General features: G+C 54.7%; 8 protein-coding genes across 8 annotated transcripts; 4 read left to right on the forward strand and 4 right to left on the reverse strand.

Moving 5' to 3' along the window:
- Positions 1–958: 958 nt before the first annotated feature.
- On the reverse strand, positions 959–2,365 carry J4E78_009945 (uncharacterized protein; the record flags this gene model as incomplete). Its single annotated transcript, XM_049370529.1, has 1 exon — positions 959–2,365. One exon carries the CDS (start codon positions 2,363–2,365, stop codon positions 959–961), a length of 1,407 nt encoding a protein of 468 aa, XP_049217700.1.
- A 658-nt stretch (positions 2,366–3,023) lies between these two features.
- Positions 3,024–3,359, forward strand: J4E78_009946 (uncharacterized protein; the record flags this gene model as incomplete). Its single annotated transcript, XM_049370530.1, has 2 exons — positions 3,024–3,092; positions 3,156–3,359. 2 exons carry the CDS (start codon positions 3,024–3,026, stop codon positions 3,357–3,359), a joined length of 273 nt encoding a protein of 90 aa, XP_049217701.1.
- Positions 3,360–3,645: 286 nt separating this feature from the next.
- J4E78_009947 (uncharacterized protein) lies at positions 3,646–4,677 on the forward strand (the record flags this gene model as incomplete). Its single annotated transcript, XM_049370531.1, has 2 exons — positions 3,646–4,086; positions 4,135–4,677. 2 exons carry the CDS (start codon positions 3,646–3,648, stop codon positions 4,675–4,677), a joined length of 984 nt encoding a protein of 327 aa, XP_049217702.1.
- Positions 4,678–4,913: 236 nt separating this feature from the next.
- On the forward strand, positions 4,914–5,867 carry J4E78_009948 (uncharacterized protein; the record flags this gene model as incomplete). Its single annotated transcript, XM_049370532.1, has 3 exons — positions 4,914–4,995; positions 5,099–5,764; positions 5,848–5,867. The coding sequence occupies 3 exons, from the start codon at positions 4,914–4,916 to the stop codon at positions 5,865–5,867; spliced, it is 768 nt and encodes a 255-aa protein (XP_049217703.1).
- Positions 5,868–6,470: 603 nt separating this feature from the next.
- J4E78_009949 (uncharacterized protein) lies at positions 6,471–8,972 on the reverse strand (the record flags this gene model as incomplete). Its single annotated transcript, XM_049370533.1, has 1 exon — positions 6,471–8,972. One exon carries the CDS (start codon positions 8,970–8,972, stop codon positions 6,471–6,473), a length of 2,502 nt encoding a protein of 833 aa, XP_049217704.1.
- A 586-nt stretch (positions 8,973–9,558) lies between these two features.
- J4E78_009950 (uncharacterized protein) lies at positions 9,559–11,391 on the reverse strand (the record flags this gene model as incomplete). Its single annotated transcript, XM_049370534.1, has 7 exons — positions 9,559–9,637; positions 9,693–9,987; positions 10,037–10,802; positions 10,917–10,961; positions 11,012–11,118; positions 11,174–11,219; positions 11,278–11,391. The coding sequence occupies 7 exons, from the start codon at positions 11,389–11,391 to the stop codon at positions 9,559–9,561; spliced, it is 1,452 nt and encodes a 483-aa protein (XP_049217705.1).
- A 3,784-nt stretch (positions 11,392–15,175) lies between these two features.
- J4E78_009951 (uncharacterized protein) lies at positions 15,176–16,840 on the reverse strand (the record flags this gene model as incomplete). The annotated part of the gene is made up of 5 exons (XM_049370535.1): positions 15,176–15,328; positions 15,473–15,558; positions 15,612–15,676; positions 16,066–16,192; positions 16,618–16,840. 5 exons carry the CDS (start codon positions 16,838–16,840, stop codon positions 15,176–15,178), a joined length of 654 nt encoding a protein of 217 aa, XP_049217706.1.
- A 2,679-nt stretch (positions 16,841–19,519) lies between these two features.
- J4E78_009952 (uncharacterized protein) lies at positions 19,520–21,169 on the forward strand (the record flags this gene model as incomplete). The annotated part of the gene is made up of 1 exon (XM_049370536.1): positions 19,520–21,169. The coding sequence occupies one exon, from the start codon at positions 19,520–19,522 to the stop codon at positions 21,167–21,169; it is 1,650 nt and encodes a 549-aa protein (XP_049217707.1).
- Positions 21,170–25,001: the final 3,832 nt, after the last annotated feature.

Raw genomic sequence — 25,001 nt, forward strand, 5'->3', positions numbered from 1 at the left:
GGTCAGCTCTGTTACTTTTTGGTCTTATAAACACAAGTTATTTACTATGTTTATCAAAAGCTTTGTAGAGTCGGACACAAACGTTACAAGGACGCTCCAGAGCTTCTTGAAAAGAATCTGCATCTACATGATGAACAAACTCATCATTGAATGTGTAGCTCCCAGTGTAAACTGCACATGCTCCTCGAAAAAAGACTTTGCAAGGCTCGCAAAGCGTGGCTGGTGGTAGTCTCGGGGCTGTTTCTTCTTGTGGAGATCGTAACCTGCCCATTATCGCAAGAGGAGGAATAAGTGTATCGATAGAAGTGCTCATACTGGTAACCGCGTATACCAGAATAGGTGATGTGAACGGTATAGTATCGGTGTACCCAGGATGGTTGAAGTAGACTGAAAGGCAGTCACAACCCCTCATTCCCAAAGTGGTAGTGGCTGTACATTATGCACGACGACGGCGCGGTTAGCGCTAACGCTCAAAGAGTGAGACTATCGACCTACAGGGATGCGCGCCGCGAGTGCCGTGTAATTGCAAGTGTCGCAAGGCACGCTTGCCGAATACTCACAAACAATAATGAAAGTGCGGCTAGTGTAGATAGTATAAGAGCAGTATCAAAACAGTGTTTCACAGCCCATTGCCTTTGCGAGCACGTCTTACCGTCCAATCATATCCTGGGACTTGATCACGCCGCCTCAATACTCTCGAGTGCTACAAACAGCTCACTCCAGCAAACAACATCAAAGCTATCGCGATCATACCGTATACCAAGGTACCATCTCAACAACCAGCCTGAACCAAGATCAGTCCCCAGTCTGACTTAAAGACGCATTCTATTCTCATTCTTGCCCACAACACAATACTACAGTACATGAAAATACCATCTCGATAATAAGACCAAACTCAGAACAGGTCCCAATCTAATTCAAAGACGCGCTCTATTCTCATTCTCGCCCCCAACACACCTCACAACTTCGGAAACCTAACCCTCAAAAACTGATTCGGCCACGCAACATCCAACCCCAACTGCCACGCCACCCTAAGCACCCACTCAGGCTCCCTCATAAACTGTCTCGCAACCAGCACAACATCCGCCAACGGCTCCTTCCCCTCCGTAACCCTAACCGCAGCCTTCGCCTCCTTCGCCACCTCCTCATCCCCAATCCTCGAAATCGTCGTCGCCGCACCACCCTCTTCAACAATATCCCTCGCTTGCTCCGCCTCAGTAATCAGACCCACAGCGCCGATGAAAAGACTGAGATTCTCTTTCTTGAGCGCACTCCGGATCTGGGCGGCGATTTTGATCTGGTAGTCCTTTGAATCGAACATGTTGATGCGTTGGGAGGGGTGGTTTCCTCCGCTGCTTACGTCGAGGAGGTCGATGCCTAGACCGGGGAGAAGCTTTGCGAGGCGGATCGAGCTTTCGACGTCCCAGGTTCCGCGTTGCTTTCCGAGGTCGGTTTCTTCCATCCAGTCTGTGGAGCTGATGCGGAGGTACAGGGGCATCGTGTCTGGGATAACGGCTCGAATGGCCTTGGTGATTTCAACAAGGAGGCGAGTTCGGTTTTCGAAGGACCCGCCGTAGGCATCTGTACGCTGGTTTGTAACGGGGGAGAGGAATTGGTGGATGAGGTAGCCATGCGCGCCGTGGATTTCGATCACGTCGATACCGGCTTTTACTGCTCTTTGCGCGGCGTCGGCCCAGTCTTGGATTAACTCCTTGATCTCCTTTTCGCTGAGGGCGCGGGGGGCCCAGTACCCGCTGCTCTCGTCATCTGCGGCTTTCTCGTCCCACGCCCAATCTTGGCCGCCCATGGGGCCGACGACATTGGTTGGCCAGCCGTCGGCGTCGACGTCGGCTTTGACGCTGACTTTACGCTTTCCGCCTTGTGTCTTCTGTTCGCCGGCGATCCAGGGCGCGCATGTACTTGCTTTTCTACCTGCGTGTGCGAGTTGGAGACCACTCTGCGCTCCTTGGCTCTTGATGAAATCCGAGACTCTTCGCAGCGCGGGGATCTGGGAATCACTCCATATGCCGGGGCAGTTTGGCGAGATGCGGCCGTTGGCTTGGACGCCGGTGGCTTCTATGAAGACTAGGCCTGCGCCTTTGAGGGCGTAGTGGCCGAGCGTTGCGATGTGGTAATCTGTCAAGGCCCCGATGGTGGGGCCTGAGGATGCTGTGCTGTACTGGCACATGGGCGCTACTAGAATGCGGTTGCGGAGGGTGGTGCCGCGGATGGTGAGGGGCGTGAAGAGGGTTGGTGTTGTGCCATTTTGTTTGGTGTTTGGGGCGGGCGTTCCTGGGGAGGTCAAATGCTTTGGGGTGAAGTATGGGAGGCCAGGGACGCCTTGGTTGTAGTCTTGGGGTGCCATGTTGAGGTGCCGAGTCTGAAGGATTGGGTCGACTATTCTTGTATAAAAGAATATGGGAAATTATAAATCACTCGGGAAAGGGTACTACAAGAAAAGTCCAAGTCGCCTATGCTAGAGCACGCAATGCCGTTGATTTGTAAGTATCTTTTGGCGTGGAGATAGTTGCCGAGGTACATCTGCACTTGCCTGAATCAGAAGGTGCTCAAGCTGCGAAGGCTTGCGAAGTTCAAGCCTTCGAAGAACTAAGCTTCGTCGAAACCGTTCATGATATTGATGCCTCAGGCATTGTAACCGCCACTATGTATGACACCCCAGAGCCTCCGACAAGCACACACGTACTAGGGAACGCGGCCTCAGCGCCCATAGATTCCATCAACGGCATGTGGTCAATGGCTATTCCTTTCGAGTGGAGAGATTCTAAAATCTGGACGCGACTGAAACCAGAGCTGCCGCAGAAGCGTCTAATGCTTACGCTGACGCGCGAGCTCGAGCGCGTCTCCATGTGATGTGCTTAATGACGTCAACGTAACCGTCACTCAATATAGTGGCCAAACCTCCAGCGCAAGTCGTGCAAGACAACCAACCATCTACAACTATTCAAACTATTCCCTAAATATCCCTGAATCCTTCTTCTTACGAATTCACAACACACATCAACATGTCTGCCGCACCAAACAACCCCGGTCTCGTCTCTTCTCACGCCCAATACGTCAAGGGCGCCGCTGAGGTACGCGACGACTCGCCTTTCAAGTACTTACAAATGTAATGCTAGATGCTAACTTCATCCCAGGAGACCATCGGAAACGTCACCGGCAGTGAGCCATGGAAGGCATCGGGTGCGCAAGACAAGGAGCAGGCCGTAGACGCCATGAAGGCGGCATCAGCGAACCGCGACCCCAGCCAACAAGGAATGGGCGGTATTGAGGAGAAGGCAGGGAACCTAGTTGGCTGTGAGGGCATGCAGAAGGAGGGTGCTGAGAGCAAGAAGGATTAGACGGCTACTGCAGTTGTTGGAATGAAATAATATGATGAGAGATGAGGCATCAATGCTGCTACATGTACATGCATATCCTATATTACTCTTCTGCAACATGACTACCAAACATGTGTTCGTACGTCATTGCCTGCTGTATCGTGGAGGTGAAGGGCCGACCCTGAGCTTCGGTGGTCCGTGTGAACCTTGAGCTTGAGCTTCTCGCAATCGAGCTTCAGCACCACAAACTTTGCCGTCGCATAACTACCAGCCCCTCACCAGTCGCGTGAAACATCGTATCCCAAACATGGCGCCTCCAATACGCGCGCGCTCGATCAAATCAGATTCCTTCCACGAACACTTCCGAAAGCTCAAGACATCCGTGTACCAAGACAGCCCTCGCCCAAACGCCGTATCATCCTCGCACTACATCCGCACACTCTCATGGAACGCCTCTGGTACCTTCATCGCGACCGGTGCCGCAGATAGGACACTGCGCATCTGGAACCCGGAAAAGACGAATGCTAAGAACTCGACTGAATTGCGCACGCCCAACACGACAGCAGCCCTAGAGCGCGTATCCTTCCACCCAATCAACGAGAATGAGCTCGCAAGCTCCACGTCTGATGGCATGGTTAGGTTCTGGGATATACGGTCCAAGGCCAGTGTTGGTGAAGTCAAGGTCGGCGAGTGTCCCTTCACCCTGGCGTGGACGCCAGATGGGAATGAATTGGTCGCAGGTAGAAAGGTTAGGACCCCCATAGCCATGCAAGACACACATGCTGACATTCTCTAGGATAATCTCCTCGTCACCATCGACCGATCGACCCTAAGCATCCTCTCCGAACACCAACAAGTTCTCCAAACAAACCAATGCGTCTTCGACTGGTCTGGCAACCACCTCTACACAACAGCCGGCGACGGCAGCGTCAGAAGCCTTCGTTACCCGTCTTTCGAAAACGCAATGACTTTAAACGCCCATACCTCCGCATGCTACGCCGTATCACTATCACCCAGCGGCGAATACCTGGCAGCTGGCGGCGGCGATGCGCTCATCTCACTATGGGACACACAAGAATGGATATGCACACGGACTTTGGAATTGACCGGTGGCATCATCAAGTCGGTCGACTTCTCCTTCGACGGTAGCTACGTGACTGCGGGCTCCGATGATAAGGAAGAGAAGAAGATTCGCATCGCGCATGTCCATACTGGAGAGATTGTACATACGGTCGATGTGCCGACTCCAGCGTCCCACGTCGCCTGGCATCCGTGTCGGTATATCCTCGCATACTCCGCGGATAATTTGGGTCTCAAGATTATTGGGGGTATCAGCTAGTCGGCATAGGAGAAGCACAAAGGGAATGGCGTTCACCAGGTCTGCAGGTTCGTATGATACCCATCGTAATCGGAATTCAACGCGCAGCCATGCCGCGGGATCTTTTGGCAAGCGGCTTATTTCCGTCTGTGACGCAATCATTGTGCTCCATGTCGGAGTAGCAAAGTCCGTCTTTGCCTCTGTGAAAGTCAAGTCACTTGTCTGCATCTTCCGTATTCTCTCCAACCTTCATCACCATGGACGTCTCAACACCAATCAGACCAAACGACATCTTCTCGGTGAAAGGGCTAGTAGTGGTCATCACAGGCGGCGGCAGTGGTACGTTACTCAAGCTTCGAGCTACCCCACCAAGCCCCGCGCCCTCACGCTTCGACATGCTCGAGCTCAAAGTATCGTAGCCAGAAGGCTTACACAATCACAGGTCTCGGTCTCGCCATAGCATCAGCACTCTACCAAAATGGCGCTGAGCGAATCTACCTTCTCGGCCGCCGCCGCGAAGTCCTCGAAAAAGCCGTCAACGACCTCCAAGCCAACGTACCGCGCGACTCCAACACCGCCGGCACCCTCCACGCCCTTCCCTGCGACGTAACAGACCTCTCCTCCGTAAAAGCCGCCGCCGACACGATACAAAAAGACATCGGCTACGTCGACGTCCTCATCAACAACGCCGGCGTCATCGGCCCCAAAAACGGCGCCGACATCTACAAAGCCGAGTCCATCCAACAGCTCTCAGAAACCATGGTCGCAGGCTACGACAACTGGGCCGACGCAATGGCAATAAACACGCAATCCGTCATCGGCGTCTCCGCCACCTTCCTCCCCCTCCTCGAAGCCGCAAACACGCGTCGAGGCTGGACCCCCGGAAAAGTCACCGGCACAGGAAACGCGCGCGCCCGCTCCACCGACCTCGCCTCTTCCAACAGCATCGACACAGACGACGACCGCATGGCGCACATCATAACCATCGCCTCCGTCGCCTCCTACATGCGCTGGGTCTCCGCGGGGCTGGCCTACAACGCTAGTAAAGCAGCCGCCGCCCACCTGGGCAAGATGATGGCGACGTTCCTGTCTGAATGGGGGATTCGCAGTAATATTGTGTGTCCCGGGCCGTATCCGAGTGATATGACGGCTGGGCTGAATCCGGTGTATGGGACGAATCAGATTCCGCAGGGGAGGATGGGCGGGATTAAGGATATTTCTGGGCTGATGTTGTTTTTGGTGGGGAAGGGGGGGAGTTATGTTAATGGGACGAGTATGTTGACGGATGGGGGGAGGGTGGGTGTGTTTCCGGCGGTTTATTAGGGAGGGGTTGTGTGTAGGGATGAGGTGGATGGCATAGGGCGTGCAATGGTGTTAGGTGATTACTTTGCATGGTTCTGGTCTTGATGCAAGCAAAGATTTGTTTAGTTTTGTTCTTGTGTGAGGTGGAGAGATGCGGATATGATGGCCTGTCCGCGATTCGTACATAATTGATCATATGAGATGGTACATGAAAGTATATCATTTTCATTCATTGGCATGCTTGTCAGGTATCTATGCTATCCACCACCCCATCCAACCCATCCCTTCATAATGCCATGCTCGCTCCGATAATGCAACTCCTCCCTCATGACGACCCCGCGTCCAGCAATCCGCTGCCTCTACCTCCTCCCCTTCCATTCCCGTCCTTTGCCTACCCTCCCAAGTACCCCCCTTAGTTCTCAGCCCGTCACAGGCGCCCATCTATTTCCCGTTTTCCTTCGTTGCCTAGGGCCATTTTTCCTACGATAAAGGGTCCAAGAATCGTCGTTGACCTACATCCGACCCAACACGCCCCTCACACTCCCCTGCAGGACCTGATTCCCCCTCACGCTAATCTCACCAATACCCGTGTCGCCCCCGGAGCCGCCATTTAGCCAGCGCTGGAGAAGCGCGTTACTCTCCATGGGCTTGATATTCTGGGCCGCTGTACCGACTGTAACGTGCGCAGTAGGATTCACAGTCGTGAAGAGCAACTCCTCTGTCGTTGTGCCCGCTGCACTGTCGATTTGAAGTGTGCTAGAGCCGTTCAGACGTACAACGAAGCACATGATGCGGTCGTCCCATACGATTCGCTCCATTTGTACGTCGCACTTTCCTAGCTCTGGCTCCCAAGTGCCTGTAGTGTTGGTTCGCTGTGCGGATTCGTGGAGTTTGCTGAGTTTGTCCCAGTATGCCTGGTTTTGAGACGCAGATGCGCGGTGGATGAGGGTGACGTGGAATTCGTTTTGGACGCGCTTGTTTTGCTTGAGTTGCTTGTACATGCTTGCGGTATTTGCGTCCTTGTCTCTGAATAAGGATTCGAGAATCGCGTTGATGCGGCCGGGGTCGAGGCGGACGGAGAAGTACTCCATGCGTGGCGCTTTCTTGGGCTTTGGTGCGGGCTGGTTTTGCTGGTTGTGGGCTGCTCGTTGGCCGTTCTGGGGATTATGGTTTCCCTTCTGGTTTTTGTTGCCTTGGGACAGATCCATCTTAAAGTCTGGTGTGTAGTCGTTCATGGCCCACTGGATGGCAGCGTCCATGTCGGGGTCCGTCGGCATCTCCTTACCGGCGAACAGGGCTGGGTAGGTCTCGAACATCTTTGCGATGATCGTCTCGAGGTTCTCGCGCGAGTCGACCGTAGGGTCGAGGTCGATGACGAGATCGAACAGATCATCTGGCTTGTCTGAAGGGTCGACTGGTTGGAAGCGATGCATGAAACCTTCCATGATCTCGACAATCTCGCCCCTGCCTTTCGAGCCTGCTTGGATCGTCTGATGGTTGTCTCCGCGATCGAGCACGCGCTTTTGTGTTGCTTGTCGGATGCGATCGTAGTTGGATCGATCGTGCACATAATGTAGTGCGACGAACCGGGCATCGGGTACTGTCTTGGAGATGTCATTGATGATCTGGTCGCGTTCGCGCTTTTGGTGGTTGTTGCGATCCGCAATTACGACGGGATTTGTGACGAGCATTGAAGAGATGGTGTCAGCGAAGATTTGACCGCGACCCTTCTTCGCTTTGACGTTGTCGTTCTGGAAGTGGCCCCAGCCGAACAACTTCACCAACGCGAGAGCGAGAGTTGTCTTTCCGCATCCGATAGTCGCAATAGGGACAAGCACAATATTCCTGTCAGCCTTCTTGCTCTCGACAGGCCCGTTTAGCTGCTCCTGTCGGATAATATCCGCACCGGTTGTTCCGCGGAACTTGAGGAAGTCGTCGCGCATCTTGATGATGCCGTGGTTCGCGTTGTACTGTTTGGCTAGACCTTGATTCTGGGCAAACTGCCGGCGAGCAAAGTCTAGATACTCCTTCGTGATGGCCTCGTGCTTCTTGTACCGCGGTGGCTTGCCCGCGATCAAAGCCCTAGTGCACTCACGCCACTGCCTGTACATTAGATATGGCTCCTCGAACTTGTACTTGAAGAACCAATCCACATACGGCGCACCCTCGGTCTCGCGCGCCTGGCACCGGATGACGAAGCCTTCTGTGTCGCGGCCTTCGTAGTTGCCCGTCTCGGCGACTTTGTCCAAGAACTTCTTAACCTCTTTGACGTCGTTCTCCATAACGTATGTGACCTTCCTCATGCCCCACTCCTCCGCGAACTTGTCCACCAGGTGGCCAGGGTATGTCGCGAACTCGGGTAGGTTGAGGTTTATGCCGTGGACGTAGAGACCAGCCTGCTCGGGGGTGTATGCTAGGACGTGCTCTTCGAAGTCGTCGTCGCATAGCTCAGCCACCAGTGTCGCGTTCATGGATCGGAGTGTGCGGGCGAGGTCCTCCTTCCTCTTTCCAACGGTCGCAACATGGCGCTCGACCCACTTCTCGCCTGCCATGGCATGGCTGAGCTCTTCGCCTCGTGGGCCGGTGGAGTGCTTGCTGCAGACCAACAATGTGCCATCATCGAGACCGGATATGAAGATGATACAGCCGTTCTCCTTGACGCTCAGCTCGTACGGGCCCTGTGTGTGTTGCTCCACGTTCTTCCATTGAGTCTTCGGGACCTCGCCGTGGTTGAAGAACTTGTCGTATCCTCGTGTAGCAATCTCGTAGTTGCCGTCGCGGTTCTTGTATGTGAAGAGCCCTCGCGCGTATGTGGGAAGATTTGCCTTCTTGTAGTCCCACTCGTTCATCTTCCACGAGTCGACGGTGCGGCCATTGGGGAGCGGGAACGTGTGCTTCTTGACGGAGAAGCCGCCCTTGCCCTTCTTGCCCTGGTGCGCCTCGAGGGTGTGGACCAGCTCGGTGATCTCCTTCGGGTCTTGGGGCGCATACGGTGCTTGGTCGCGGTGCGCCATGATGGCCGTCGATCGGAAGGACCGTGGAGACGTGGGGGAAGTTCGAGTAGCGCTTCGCAATGGGCGATGTATCTGCAGGAGAGGCGCAGGTAAGCGAAAGGTGGTGGGTGGTGCAATGCAAAGGCGTGGGAGCGGGGAGAATGAAATAAGACGAGCGAGCATTCGGTCAGGCAGCAAGCAAAAAGTCAAGACAAGGTGCGCAGCAACGATGAGTCAACAAAACAAGCACGGCAAGGGCGTTTCTCACCAGAGCTGCGCTGCAAGAACAATCATTAAAAGGGCGTCAACACGGCGCAGTCGCGTTGAGGTCAGTCTAGAGTCATGGCGACAAATCTGTGTCCAAACAGCGATGAGATCACTCGCCCGCCTGTGGCTGTGGCAGGGGCTGACTCCCGCGGGGTCAACGCCGCCTAACCCGTTTGAGCAGCATCCCATTCCTTCACATCGCATTTACACACTTGCATATGTCTATGCATAACCCTGGTCGATTACTATCAAAAGCTGCGGAGAATTTACCGAAAGATCCACGGACCCGCCGCTGCATGTCGCTCCCGATATCTGTGCATTGACACCTAACTGTGCCGCATTATAGCTTCTTTACACCTTCAGCCAAGATCTTCTCAACCTCATCCTTGTGCTTCGAGAAGTTGTCCACGAGATTGTCCCTATTGTTCGATCAGCCTTCACCCATGATGTTTCTCTTGACTGCTCAATACATACCACATCTTTGGGTCGTGCTCGTGCTTCTTCTTGCTGCTCCACGCCCAGTCGGTGATGGTGAACATCCTCGAGCTCTCCATCATGAACGCGACGGCGCCCTTGGAAATCTGCATCTCAGGCGGCGGCGCTGCACTTGCCGCTTTGAACTCTTCATAAGCAACACCGTGAGGTACGAAGCCGCACTCGAAGCTGATGCCTCCGGGTTGAAACTCATCCGAACGTCCGGCATACTCGCCATAGATCAGACCCATGAGCTCAGATGCTCCGTTTCGGTGGTAGTAAGGCGGTCGGTAAGCTATATTTTCGTTAGCATCTCTGGCGCATGTAGAGTCTCGAGCACATACTGTGTGAAGCCACATCCCAGCGCGGGCTGAAGATCAAAAAGTCTGCAAGCGGTGCTGCCGGGTCGCGCGAAGGTGCGGTAATGACGCAGAAGATGGATGGATCAATATGATCAACCGAGATCGAGCCAACATTGACGAACTTGGTCAGATCGTACTTGTACGGTACGTAGTTGCCATGCCATGCAACGACATCAAACGGTGAGTGCTCCTGCTTGCTGACGAAGAACTTGCCAGCGAGCTTGTACACAATCTCCCACGACTCTTGCTCAATCTCGTACTTCGCGACCGGGTGCAAAAAGTCCCGAGCGTTAGCAAGCCCGTTCGCACCGAGAGGACCGAGTTCAGGAAGTTGGAACTGCGAGCCCCAGATTTCGAGAATGTAACCCCGCGTTGGTCCTTCAACCTTGACTCTGAATCGCTGTCCTCTCTGAATGACGCAGATCTCGCCTGGCTGCACATACATAGGCCCAAACTCGGTCTGGATGTCCAGGGCTCCTAGCTGAGGCACGATCAAGAAATCGCCATCCGAGTTTACAGCCGCTCTCTTGTTCATGCTCGCATTGCAGAGGTACGTGTGAACAGCTAGGCCTTCGCGGAGTGTTGGGTCGCCAGAGCCAGCAATGCTCTTGAGACCAGAGATGAAATCAACATCGCCATCTGTCGGGGTATCGAACGGAAGCCACGCTAGCTGTGTAGGGGAGACGTGAACGCGCTTGTTCACGGGGAGGTAGTTTGACTCGGTATCTTCGTTATCGGGGAGGTCGGTCTGGAAGTTTGTCAGCAAATGAGACAAATGATCAAACGTCGTTTCGATGCGCTATCAGTCTGACTGCGCGATCGGTCAAAGCGCGTAGCCGAAGTCCAGGAAAAGAGTCCTTACAAATCCTTGGTGCGCAACGGCCGGACGCGCCCTATATAGGTAGGCCTAATCAAGATGTCAGCATCAATATACCCCCCTTCAAACAGGGTACTGACTTTCTTGTTCAGATGTCTGGGAGCGACGAAAGAGGAACCGGTCATCTGCTCCGCATACAGTCCGAATCTGACGCTTCTGGGGTTGTTCTGGCCTTTTGGAATAGTTCCTAGAAGAGATCGGTTAATTTCCTGTCGCATAGCTCGGATATACACGGTTCTCACCTGGCACTGCTTCTGATTCGAAGCTGTTGCCGAACCCAGATTGGTACTGTAGGGCGCATGTCAGCAGCGAACTCCAAGATGTCGTGTCGTCGGTGTCAGCTCACCTCATATGGATCATTCTTCCTCGTGCCGAAGGAAGGTATCGCTCCGTCCTTCTGCGTCTCCGCCCAGTGGAAGATATTCTGGTACTCCTTGGGATCTTTGAGCTGTTCCGGCATGATGACGCGATCGTTGTGACCGTTCAGCGAAGGTACTGTATGGGATCGGTGTGAGACTAATAGATTAGACTGAAAGAGTAGACGCAGATATGCTGTGCGATGATGTAGATGATGATCGAGCGAGAGCTTGTTAGACCAGAAAGACCCGCGTCAAAAGAAGAATGGCATTGTGTTCCTACGACCCCACACTTGCTCGACCCCACAATCTCGCGTCGCAGGAAGCCGCATCGTGCATAGCAATTCCGGTGACCGAGTTCCCACTCCTGGTAATCCTTTCGGAAATCGTCCAATCAGCGATGGCACCGACACCAGCGGAGGTCAGCACTCGTCGTCATGCCCAGCTGTCAGCGCCGACGAGGTTGGTTTGAGCGTCAAGATGCGCAACTGCCGATGAGGGTCGAAGAGGGGTAGCTCCACGGACTTGCGACGCCGGGAAAGAGCGGACTTCATGCCACGCCGATTCGCTGCTAGTATGTGGCAGTGGAGCTGTGGGTATGATTGTAAAGGCTCGAGTAAGAAAGTAGTCAGCATTTCTGGATGTACGAGTCGGAGTCGTCGGGTGGATGAAGAAGCCCGAGTCGCGATTTGGAGTTGTGTTCAACACCAAAGGCGTATACTAGCTTCTTCTTGACTACGTAGGAAGCGCGTTGCCAGGCTGATGCACGTTTCTCCTAGATACTACCGTTTATAATATTGAAGTTGCATCACGGCAACGCATCTATTTCGAGAGGCCATGTGCGCGCGTAGTAATACCTCCTGTTCGATAGTTGTCGCGACAGTGAACGCAATGCATCGCCGACCATTCTGTCTCGAGATTCAGTAACCTCATCACCAGAGACACGCCGCGCATCCTCACTCAGTCAGCCTCAGTCATAGCACATCATCGCATACCTTTCCGCATCCTCCGCATCTCAGCACTCCAAAACAAGGCCACCAACTGCCCCTCACACCCTCAACACCTCGATCCTTCCCGTTCCATCCATCCCACATCTTCTCCAGCTCTTCTCAGACGTCCAGCCCAGAAACGTCAACGCCACAATAAATCCGCTGTCAGCCCTACACTGGCGAGGTCTCGTACGACATCAGTCCCGCGAACGGACCTCGCCTATGCGCGGCACGACGATGGTGATCGAAAGCTGAAATGCCAGCCTTACCCGTCGTAACACACACTACCTATGGCATTTCTAAACGAGAGACGACGCAATATCGCGTGTCACAGAATAGCTGAACTCGCAGCAAGTATGCTCGTCCTCATTCAGACAGCGGTGATAGACTACTGAACGTGGCGAGACCTTCCTCAGCATACTTCGCTAGCAAACACCCAAAGCAGCAGCATGGGGAAGGACGCTCGAGTATTGACAGTCCCGATGCGTAATCTCACCAAGGTGAAGCGAGTCTTGTCCGACAAGGCGAAGCGACTCCGCGCCTATCGGCATGCATCAGCAAAGTAAGCACCTTCTTCGCAGCTGTTACGCGTCTATCGCGTGATTACACTTACATACAACAGCCAAAACCATGCGTCCATACGCACACAGTAAACTAAAGCCACACTCGCCCATCTCGCCTCACGATGCCAAACGCGATCTGCGCCACAAAAGGCCCGAATGACCAACGGACGGAACCCACCTCCGAACCCTCAAACCCAACCGCACCTGATATCAACCCAAAATCAAGATATCAGACGTCCGTTCGTAGATTTGACAATAGAAACCGCACACCTCCCTCGGCACCCAATACCGAAATCTTACTTTACCCATTCTAGGCCCAGCCCTTGATATCACCATAATAGCTTGCTGCTGTAAAATTTCGGAGAGAGAGCGGAAATCATGTCGTCATTACCCTCACGGGCTCACATCCATGGATCTCACACACACACACACTCTGACCGCTCATTCATCGCGAACCAAACTTTTGCTTCTTCCTTTGTCAACGACACGACAGGCTAGTCTTGCATAGTACGTCCAGGTGCAGAATCGGAACCGCGATTCGCGCCCAATAAAGAACAGTAGTGCTGGCCCCCATCTGTTCATGCCCATGCCTCTGTTAGTCTTAATCTTGACCGCCTCGCCCGCCTCGCGCAATAACCTTGGTACACCATCTATCTAGGCCCACGTCTAGTCGCTTTCCTATTTTGCAAGTAATGCGCCCAGCGGCCACCAGCGCTGCGACCTGCATACCTTGCTTTGAGAGCAAACGACCCGACCCTGTTGCACGTTGTTGTGGCGGTTGGCGTGCAGACGGAGGTGCGTAAGCGCCCATGCTTGCATGCGCAATGCAGCGCGATGCGGGGTATCCCTATCCCTGTACGATGGTCGCCCTCCCACTCCCTGTCTAGAGAAGAGCCATGCCACTACACCACTACACTTTCTTCCCTTGATCGCGATAAAACCGCCCGCGCCCAAAACTCGGGTGTATTTCTGTCGTGCAGGTATGTAGATCACGAGGCCTTTTTCTTTCCTCTTCATCAAAGACAGTGCAGTCATCCCATCTAGACTTGTCCCGCTAGGATGAACCCTGAATCACTATCGCTTCGTTAAACTTGCCTCGCTTTCGCATCATCTCTCCTTGCATTTACAGTTCCAAGGTTTGGTAGTGTTCTCGGAGGAAAACCAGGACTAGGGGCTGTTCAGTCGGGTGATTGCAGCATGATTGCATGATTTGCAGCATGCGAACATATCGCGTATCGCGCGAACGACCGTAAACCGCGCAAGGCAAGGAGTTGGGAATAAGTCATGTTCCCAGGAGAGGCGTAGGCGGTGTCAAATACGCAACCTACCTGCTTTCTGTCTAAACCTAAACCAGGCGCAGCCACTATGACTATGCTGCTTTCTACCTGTGATGGCGCGATGCAACAACAACCCAACTAGTTAGTAACGCGCAAGATGGTGTCAGAGCCGTTCGCAGCGTGCGCCTTTCTGTCTGCACGCTTGGCGAGCTTGCAAACGGACGGCGCATCCTCGGGATGGACCCTGTTCTTTGGGGTTGATCTTCGATCGACACTCTGCGCCTGCCTTTTGACGTACACCCACGCTGTAACTTCCCTTCCGTTCGCAGCGCCGATCCGACCTTGTTGCTGATCGGTGCGAACTTACGACTCGTACGAACTGCATAGTCAAGGATACAGCCAGTCGGATTAACAATCCAGTTGCTGTGTAGGCTAAGGCTGGGCTGGCGTTGTAGTGAACTTCGCCACGAGGTTGGATACAGTGCATGATCAACATTTTACATCCGAGGGGCTGATTTAACGCATTCTGGTAGGCGGCCCAAGTGAGACACCACGACCTCCAGTCAAGTCAGTCACTCCCTCACACATCTGGCTCGGGAGGCGGAACTGCAAGTATCAAGTATATTGAACAGGTTTGGTGGGAGTCAAGAACATGTCGGAAAGTCGGCTTGGAAATGCACATGTGGCGATAGGCCTGTAGCTAGTGTATGAAACGATGAAACGCTGCTTGAACGCCGCACTAGCTGCGCAACCTATGCCCAGTTCTGAAGCTCGCGACGTTTGGTGTGGCACATCTTTGCGAGCCGACCGATCAATCACAGAGCGCGAGTGGGAGGCGTGGAGAGAGCAACGCGTGCGTGACTACGCAACGTGATGGGCTTGGAAGAAGCATATCGGATGCATCCTGGTAGATGAGTCTTTTTCGCGTCGAGGCAATATACTGCTCTGGCAGACATGATGATGGTATTCTTGACGCGCGTTGCGTCAACCTACTTGTATGTACAGAGCAACATAGCCACGGTGGCCAAGACAGCATTCGTAATGCACAGATCAACGAACTCAGTCGTTCATCCAAGCTGTCACACGGTTCGCGCCAAAGCGTCCTGCAAACCGCAGACCCGTGGAGCCCATTGGGAAATACGAGACGATGTACCATAATAGACATACTAGTTGGGCGATAGCCGCAACGAAGGTCAAGATGGTGCTGTGGAGCTAGTCACGCGGACAGTGTCAGTAAACACAAACTATGGGGACGATAATCGATAAGGGAGGCGTGGGGGCTCGCTCTCGGGCAGCCATGAACAAGGGTCGACATGTAGCAGGGATAAATGTACTGGGGTCAGAACTTGAACTTACACCTAGAGAGAAGAAGAGTGTGAGAGCGATGCTGCCGAAGTAAGCAGCAGTGAACGGAAGCCTCGGACCAGAAATGAGGTGCTGAACTGATATTTTGTCAGCGACGGTAGTGGTGGGCTCGGATAATGAGGCTGCTTACCGTATTGCATAGGGCCCATGAGGACACCCCAAGCTGCCAAAAAGAGAACGCTTCCCATGGACCATCTGCAATCAGGCCATGGATATTAGCGCTAACGTTCTTCAGGTGATGTGCATACGACTTGGCGTGGCAGAGTCTGGACTAGATGAAGGTTGTCTGCACCCTGCAGCGCGCCGAACCTTGGACCCGCATGATCGCTACAGAGGGTCCAGCGCCGATCTCTGGTGGCTAGAGAGTCAAGCGACTGGATTCGTGCAGGCTAACGTCCGCAGTCGGTGAGCGGAAGATGCGATCCTTGACATTGCAGATTGCATGAGTTCGCATAGCCGTGCCGAAGGACGTATGCAGTATGTGTCACTGCCTATCCGCCTTGTATGATCTCACCACTGGCGAGAAGGCTGCATGCAGGGCGCCTTTGGCTGTATACGAGGCAACAGGAGAGCTGAGGACTTACAAAATGGCAAACTTGCGCGGCCTGAGCAGAAAGACAGGCGTGAACATCAGGCCAATACAAGTAGCAAACATTGCCAAGGCAGCAATGAGCAGCCCACCAAACACGAGCAGCCGGTCCCACCGACTCACTGCAGGTATGGGTTAGCGGACGTAAACATGAGTCAAAGGTGTGTGCAATGCGAGGGTCCTGCATCCGAAGTGGTAACGCAGGAACTCCCTTCTGTCACATTGTCGGTTGTCGCGCGGCCGGGTACGGTTCGCAGGCAGATGACACGTTGATGCCTGTGGAATTATGGATATCTCCACAACTAGAGGGATGCGCATTTCGAGAATGCCATCTGACAAAACATGGAAGGAAGACAAAGAACCATGGCGGTGCAGGTGAAACTAGCCCCGACCGTTGTCGTCTGATGACATCACGCGCCACAGCTATAGTGGGAGGGGTTGTAGCAGTAGGGTATATCTCAGATAGAGTGGAGATGGGGAGCGAGAGAGACGCGTAAGGAAGGTGGACGTGTTTTGCCACAGGATGCAATGGAAGACGTAGACTTACGCGCAAACCACCCCTCTTCCTCCTCTCTGCGGGTAGGCGCTGGGAGAGGGGCGCCAGGGTTGCCCTCTGTTATGGGGAGTCGAACATAGCCTCCCTCGCCGAAGGGATTCAGGTTCTGGATGCGGCCCAGGAAGGAGGGCGGCGCGGTATTGATGGGCGCGTCTGCCTCTCTCCTGCTCCAGCCGAGCGAGTTCATAGAGTCGCGGAAGGAAGCGGAGGCCATGTTGGAGGTGAACACGAGGTGCTAGCGGATCGCAGTATGCCCAGGTGTGAGGGAGAGTATCGTCTGGGCGTTAGTCGGGAGAAGCTTTGGTCGAAGCCGCAGCAGGCGACACAAAGAGCCGTGGAGGTGCGAGTCTTGGTACGGCTAGCAGATAGCGGCCGTCGACCCTGGCTGGTGTATGTGTAGCTGCCTGGGCCCCGCTGCGGTGAGTGGCTTGGGCGCGTCGTGGGAGGGCACAGCAGCGGTTTGTTCGATTCGGTGCCACTGCTGCTACTGCGAAGACGGACCGGAGGATTTCGTGCAGATGATCGACCTGCGGTGTAGGAGGCAGACGGCCAATGGCAGATGTCAGACAGGCGTCTCAGATGGGACGACGGATGGGCGAGGCTTGTGACGAGGCCGCAGAGGGTGCGAAGGTGTAGCGGAAGGAGCGAAGGACCGGGGGGCGGCTGCGGCGCGTGTGATTGGGCGGCGGGGTGCGCAGAGCAGGAAGGAACTCTCCGGCGTGTCGTATGCGATCCGCCTAGTCGTCGTGGTGGAGGGTGAAAGTGAAGGGCATTGAGAGTCTAGCGTCGCCTCGGTGCTCTAGCGACTAGCGCGAGATCGTCTCCCGCTGCCATGAGCCTAGCAAGCATCAAGGACCATGGCCTGGAGAACCACACACACTCTCGGCCAGGTCGGCCATGGCTGCCCTGGACTGTCGACAATGGATGACGCTTGACAGGAGCCCGAAGCCCTTTAGTGAGTCACATTGCGCGCCCTCACCCAGCGCTGCGTAGAAACCGGGTAGCTGAGACAAGATTACCTCGTTCGTGACCAAAAGAGGCCACACCTTGCTGCCGGGGTGGGCGCAGGACCGGGGTGGGCAACAGGCAGAGCCACACTCAGCGTAAGGCGGGTGAGAGATGGCGAAGAGCCGCCAGAGCAGCGAGGTGTATATTATGCGGCCGTGCCGCGTCTCTACCTGTCCAATAATTTCCCTCTCACGACATACTCAGTGTATGTCTACCTGTGGAGTACTCATCACTATATCTGCGGACCACCGCGGGCCGAGCTTCCCTCCACCTCTCCACGACGCCCTCCTCTCCGTACGCCTATCCCGTACGCCTATCTCTGTACGCCGCCGCACGTCATCCCCATCTTACGCACCACCGCAGCGGCATCGTCTCGGCGCGCCGTGCTACTCTCTGCCGTTCCCAAGCCAGAGCCCTCGCTGGCTGCGATCCGCGTCAAACAGGCTGATTCGCCATTGCCCATAGCCGCTTGGCGCGCGCACTAGCACCACCACCTCTCTGACCGCCTTCCGGCTTAGGGCCCTCCCACACCGACGCCTCGCTTCAGCTGCCCCGTCGTCGCTCAAGAGAGAGAGAGCCGCTGCAGCCAGCGCAATATCCTCAGCCTGTGCCGCAGACAGTTGCCAAACAAACGCACGGCAGCCCGCCTACCACGCTCTGCTCCACCACGACCAGGCACATCCCACCCTTGATCCCTCCCCGCCATATCCCCCGACTTCCTTCTCCATATCCCACCTCCGCTATTTTACCCACCACCACGCCCGTCGCACCAGGCCTCTTACTGCAAGACGACATAGTTGCCACTCGACCAGCACCTCACCTCTCCATTGCTGCCGCCCTCGACCACCAAGGCAAACCTCTTTGTCCCACCCCACGCCGCTGCATCCAGACCACGACCTCCACCACCACCCTCGACGACCAAGTTTGCTGCCCGTGAACCGCCGCAGCTATCCGTCCGAGCGACCTCACTCCTTCTCTCCGCGACCGAGAGACCGAGTGTTGCAGGTGCATCCCATTGCGCCTTCCTTCAGTTCCGAGGTGAGTCAACGTCCGGCTGCTCTTTCCTTTACCACCGCCTCTCCCACTCCGCCGCACCTCGCTTCGGCCTGCGTCGTCAAGACCACGCCAGCCATACCGCGGCCGTGTGTGACGGTTTCGCTGCTTTTGTCCCCTGTACCACCATCCCCACAGCGCCGGGCTGCTGCACCGCTGTCGTCCGCCGTCGCTCGCCTCGCGGGTTACCTCGCTGTGCGCCACACTCATGCAACCAACCCTTCAACCGCCCAACACTTCAGACTGCTGGACTGTGCGCTGACATATGCTCTCAGTTCGATCCCGGAACACAGCTCCGAGTTCCCTCACTCCTCCACAACCACCTCCACGCCAGCAGACCCGAACCGGTGAGCGATACTTCCCAGAACGACAACTCTTGCATACAGAACATGGCACTAACGTCTTCTGCGCAGACAAACACTAGCCTCCTCTGCCCCAGATCAGAGGCTTGCTCGTCCCTATCAGGCGTCACTAGCTAGGCCTCTCAGCTTGCTCGCACTGTCCTTGTGCACACCAGATAGCAAGCATCTGCCAGGGTCCTTATAGCGACACAGACCGCCTCGTGCTGCAATCATCCTGCAAGCTGCGAGCGCGATCCTTAGTCACTTGCTTAGATCGACGACAGATCGTTTCAGATCATACACATCCACATTCCTGGAATACTGCAACCCACAGTAATGCCAAAGCCTAGTAAGTACGCCTTTGTGACGTCTCCCACTCTGCACCGTCTTGAGAACGGCGCTAGAGTGCATCCATTTCCTATATCAGACTCTCCTCTCTCCTCCCCTTCCCCGCACTTCCTCTTCCGTCATTTCCAACGTCAATTTCTATCATGTACTACGAGACCATACTGACTGTCCCTCAAGCGGACGCTCTCTTCACTCCTCCCTCTTCCTACTCTCCTCAAAAGCCGATTGCGAGGCTGGACCTTGGCTTCGACTCTCCCTCTGACGACGTGCTAGACGCTGATATCTTCAACATGACTGGCACAGGATCACCTCAACCATACATCAAAGAAGAAGTCGACGAGATGTCTTTCAACCAGCGCTTCCTCGGCCACAACGGCCTTGACATAAACCACCAATACGCTAACGCTCAGTTCGCTGGGCACGAGAATGCCAATGGCATCAACCCCTCCGAGCTCAACATGAGCGGGAGCATGATGGGCAACCACTTCGCCGGCAACAGCTACATGCAGGGCGGAGCAGGGATCGCTGACGACGAACTTGCCGAGTCACTTGGCACTTTCGAACAGCAACCAGCCTTCAACAACTTTGCTCAAGAGCAGGCTGGCCAGCAAGACTACTACCACAGTCACACCAACAACCCAAACATGAACCAGGTCTACTCAAACACCCCAGACGACTTGCCCATCCACAGCCCCTTCAACCACCCTGGCAACTTCGACTTCAACCAGTACCAATCAGTACCACAAAGGATGAACTTCCCTGGCAGCATGCCCAGTGGATCCATGCGCCAGCGTATCACCATGAGCCGGACTGGCTCTGACAGCCGTGCTCCCATGTCACCAAAGACCCCTGCCATGGCTGGTCTCCACCTCGGCACGCCAGACTCTGGCAACTTTACTCAGCCAATCATGACCAACATGCACCGCCATCAAAAGAGCGTGTCTGGCCAGTGGGACGGCACTCCCGGAAGTGCGCACTCATGGATCGACTCGCCCACCGCGTCGCCCCACCAGGGCACCATGCACCACCAGCAGATCACCGATGTCCTGCATTCCGGCAAGCACAACTCACTACCTGCCAAGGTCGATATTGGCCAGAACGCAGACGCTAAGAAGCGCCGGCGTCGGGAGTCTCATAACTTGGTCGAGCGTCGCCGACGGGACAACATCAACGAGCGCATTCACGACTTGTCTCGTCTTGTACCTCAGCATCGCCTCGAGGACGAGAAGATCCGCAAGCACATCAACAATAATGGCCCCTTGTCACCTACCATGGGCGCCACCGGCATGTCGCCTCCACAAGCAACGTCACTTCTCGCTGGTGGCAATGGAAGGCGGGCCGCTGGTAACATTACACAGGGACTGCCCATCGAGGAGAAGGACAAGGGCCCGAACAAGGGTGACATCCTCAACGGTGCTGTCAGCTGGACTCGCGATCTCATGTGGATGCTGTCCAAGAAGCTCCAAGAGTGTGACGAGCTAGCTGCACGACTTCAACAAGCCACTGGCGAAGAGTGGGTCACCGAACAGACTGAAGACGAGAAGCGCATGAAGACCGAGATCCTCGAGGCTCTTGAGAAGAACGGCTCGGGTACCTTCCGATACTCGCGAGGCCCTGGCTCCGGACTCCGAGTGCCCAAGCACACCAACTTGGCCGGTGAACCTATCAGCGGCGCATCTCCACAGAGTCTTAGCCCAGGCATGCAGAGTACCGGTAGCGGTTCTGGATCGAACCAGCAGCAGTACTGGTCTAGTCTCAAAGAGGAGGATGAGTACGGCATGGACATGAACTGATCCAAAGCCTACTAGCTGTCTCTGTTCTTCCGGCCTTTTCATCTCGTTGTCGATTCCTTCACTATGATACCCCGCGATACCCCGCACCCGTTCCTGCATCCTGCTTGATGCATACGCTAGAGCTGCTACAATGAGGCTAAAGACACCTCACATCGGTCGACCATTCCTCGGCATGTCGTCGCCCGCGCGCGTACCGTCTCTGCTGGCCAAGGACGGATGAAGCTCTCGCCTGCATCAAAGCACTTCCCATTTCGTTGCATAATATGTTCTACCCCTCCGTGGCACATCATCACCCTGGTTTCCCGCTCATCATCACCCGAGCTTAGCCTACCAACCGGAGCACGAAGGTCTTCGCCGCTTCGGTATTCGACACTCTCCGTACACGGCGGTCTCTCCTTCTGGCAGCTCTGCGACTCGCTTTCCTTCATCTATTTACATCTTTCTCGCATGTATGTAGCGTGTCACGGTTGTTTACCTGCAGTTTTGCACATCACCACTCTTGTCTTCTTTAATGACGGTTTTGTTTATGGGAGGCACGTGTAAGCATGGTCGGCGCGGTTCGGATTGTTGGCGTTCTATGGTGTCAGCACTTATGTTGGTGGGAAGAGAATGATAGATGCAGAAGACGTTCGGATAACGCTTGCTATGGTTACGATGGGCCTGTGGGAATCTTTGCTACTGCGCGTTCTGCCTTTCAGTTCATGGGCTCTGGTATGGGCCGGTTTGGTCCCAGATACAATTTCATCTACATCAATAACCCCGTCTTTCATGCCTTGTCAAGTGAGGTGAAGTTGGTTGAGCCGCGGCCCCTCCCTGTCCATTCGGCGGTGGAGGCGACCGCCACAGTCCTCCCGTCAGGCAACCAGTGTGGAGGACGAAAAGGTCCACAAAAGCAACATTCCGGATTCCTGCGTCTCTACCACGCCTCTCCCGTGTCTCAGCCTCATAGCGTTCACATTATTCAGATACGAGCGAATCGCCATTGCCGCCGCCTTGACGCAACCTACAAGATTGCGCAAAGACTGTGATACACGGACTACTTGGTCGACTAAGCTGTGGCGTCGGCGCCATAGTACATAGCGCTGGATCTCGTACAACAATACCGTATCTAGGGCTTATGGGAAAGTAGTGAAAGTGGAAGAAAAGCAAATCTAGCCGCCGCGCATCTCAACGGCTAACGAAGGTATAAAGAAGAAAAGCAATTTCAAGTCCCTGTACATATCCGAAGAACGGCTCCGGATGGTGAGACCGGGTGTTTGGTTGTTTCGGGTGGTGGGGTGATGTCGTGAACGGTGGGAGGATGGGGAATGAGATATGGGTGTATGAGTAGTACATGCAGGTGACGAGAAGAAGGAAGAATAGCTTGGCTTGGTTGGTTGGTTGGTTGGTTGGGTTGAGTCGGGATAACTTGGATGGGGACGGGGGAGGTTTGATTGCGCATTCCCATACGTTTGATGCGGACGATGTGGTTCGGTAGAAACGAGGGACGACTATGCAATGTATTCCACAGCCGCTCATACCCACGCATCTCACCCTGTAGAAAGAAGGAAGGAAAGACGTGAATACCCCGGCCGACATTCCCACCAACCAAACCATCCCTCGCAATCCCCACATCACAAAAGCCTATGCCATGCAGTCCGTTCCGACACGAAACACCTATATCCCCCCTTCCATATACCCCGTCCTGCGTCCCCGCCATTCCTGCCGGCAGATCACTCCCCCATGCTTATAGCATTGTAAGCACGCTACGATCGGTCTGCAAAACGGCCTCGGGTCCCGCAACCAATCAGCTGCGTACGTCCTTACCACGTCCTTCGCTCACGATGCAGTGTCATCCAATCGAGGGGGTCCGTGTCCATGGCGAATGGAGTATGCGCAATGAGCAGGTAACCGTACTGTATACGCGAGCGGCGAAGGGTTCTGCAAGAAGAGACAAAAGCCGTTGCTGGGGTTGGGTTGGGGGGAGGTAAGGACGTGGAATGGAATGGAATGGGATCAACCGGCGAGGGAACCTTGTCGCGATGTTGCTACACAATCGCATTGCGTCTATAAGGGGTATAGCCCTATCCCCGTCGTTTGACGGAACAAGGAGAGGGGATGGGGGGCACGATCGGTGTTGAGGGGGTTTTGGTTGTGACATAGCAAGGGAGTCGGCAGGTGGGATTGGGATGTTGGGATCGGTACTGACATCTGTTGTGCAACATGCGTACGTACGCACGCTAGTGTGGATAGCTGTGTTCTGGTAGTTCATAGTGAGGGACGTTATAGTATGATAGCATGCACAGTTATGCCGTTATAGTTGCTAGTTCGCATGTTCGGTATAGCTGGCATAACACTGCGTATGCATGCGAATCATGTTCAGCAAAGAGCACCGACGCTTTTTCATCTTGATTCAGCCTGTATTTTCTCGTCGCGACAGATACACGGTGCCTTGCGCAACGCCAAACCCGCACTCGCCCGTCTCTCACGCCCTCCCACAGGAGAGTGAGAAGCCCACCTGCCACCGACGTCACAACACGAACCCCCCGTAGACACAACCACACTGTTTCAGCGGCAGAAACAGCAGTAGCGCGAAAACAAAGTGTTCATGGCGCTACCAAAGATGCGCATCGCACATGTTTAGATAGCCGGACTGTTCAGCAAGGAAGATGGGTGTTGAGTAAGTCATCGTGCCCCCATCGGCAGTGTCAGCTAGCCGGCTGTACGACGGTTACACCCCCCGATCTGCAGCGCAGCGCCGTTTCCTAGATCTAGGTTTTGCGGGGGGATGACTTGCAGGTCTCGGATCAAGATCGGGGAGGACGGTTGCCACTGCAGGATGACGAGGGATGGTGATCGATGGGGATATGTAGCGGTGAACAAGGTGTATTTGCGCCGCTATCTTATCGAGGTTCTACAAAGAACGATGTGATTCAGATAGACCTGCAGTGTTATCTCCACTGCCTTGTCGTTCATCGGATCTGTTGTGGCGCGCCCGGGTATCACCAGTATCCTCGGTGTTTACAGCATCTGCCAAGCTGTCATGGGCATTCCTTGTTGTATCCAAGTTGCTTGTATTTGTGCCTTTCGCGGAGATGGGTGCCAGTGCCGCCGATCCGACCATCCCCTTGTCTCACTTAATGCTTTGCCGGTTTGATCCAGGGTCGACTCTCAATGTCACCTGTCGAATCTGCAGTCTCGATGCAGGGCGCGCATGGGGCGTACTCACACATGCGCATGTGCGTCATTAGCACGTCGAAGGTTTTCGGAAAGAAGAGGGGAGACGTATTCCGAGGGGTCTATGTGAGCCATGTTCTCCGGATGCTACCGAACGGTTGACCGCGTGATCTTTGTCCTCCGCTCGAATAGCGACTCGTTATCTAAGCCCCGCGAGGTTTGTTTTGGCTGTTGAGGTGTGGTGACTGAGATGCGTTTGCAGCGGTGGTGGCAGGGCCGTCACTGTCTTCGCCGAAGCCCAAGTTCTTGAACGAATCCGGAGCCATCAGATTTCTAATACGATGATAATAGTCAGCCATATGCTCATTATGTAAGGGGAATGATGAGAAAGAGAAGAAGGATGCGCGACTCCGCAGATGCTACTGAAATTAGGTGACGGAATGATGTGGGCTGCTGATGAAAAGGAAAGCGCTGCGACATGTTTGTATCGCGGTCCAGCGATGCCTTCCTCGAGACAAAGTAGATGATGGTACGTACCGGTCCATGCGACATGACAGGTATGACTTGGAGAGGCCGCGGCATTCAGGATCGTTGGTGCCGCGATGTGACTTGATGCATCGGAGGTACGACAGCATGATGTCCTTGCATTCTCCTGAAATGCAGTGTCAGCGGGTCG

This window comes from Alternaria triticimaculans (assembly GCF_023758025.1).
Source record: "Alternaria triticimaculans strain BMP 0046 chromosome Unknown scaffold_25, whole genome shotgun sequence".
NCBI lineage: Eukaryota > Fungi > Ascomycota > Dothideomycetes > Pleosporales > Pleosporaceae > Alternaria > Alternaria triticimaculans.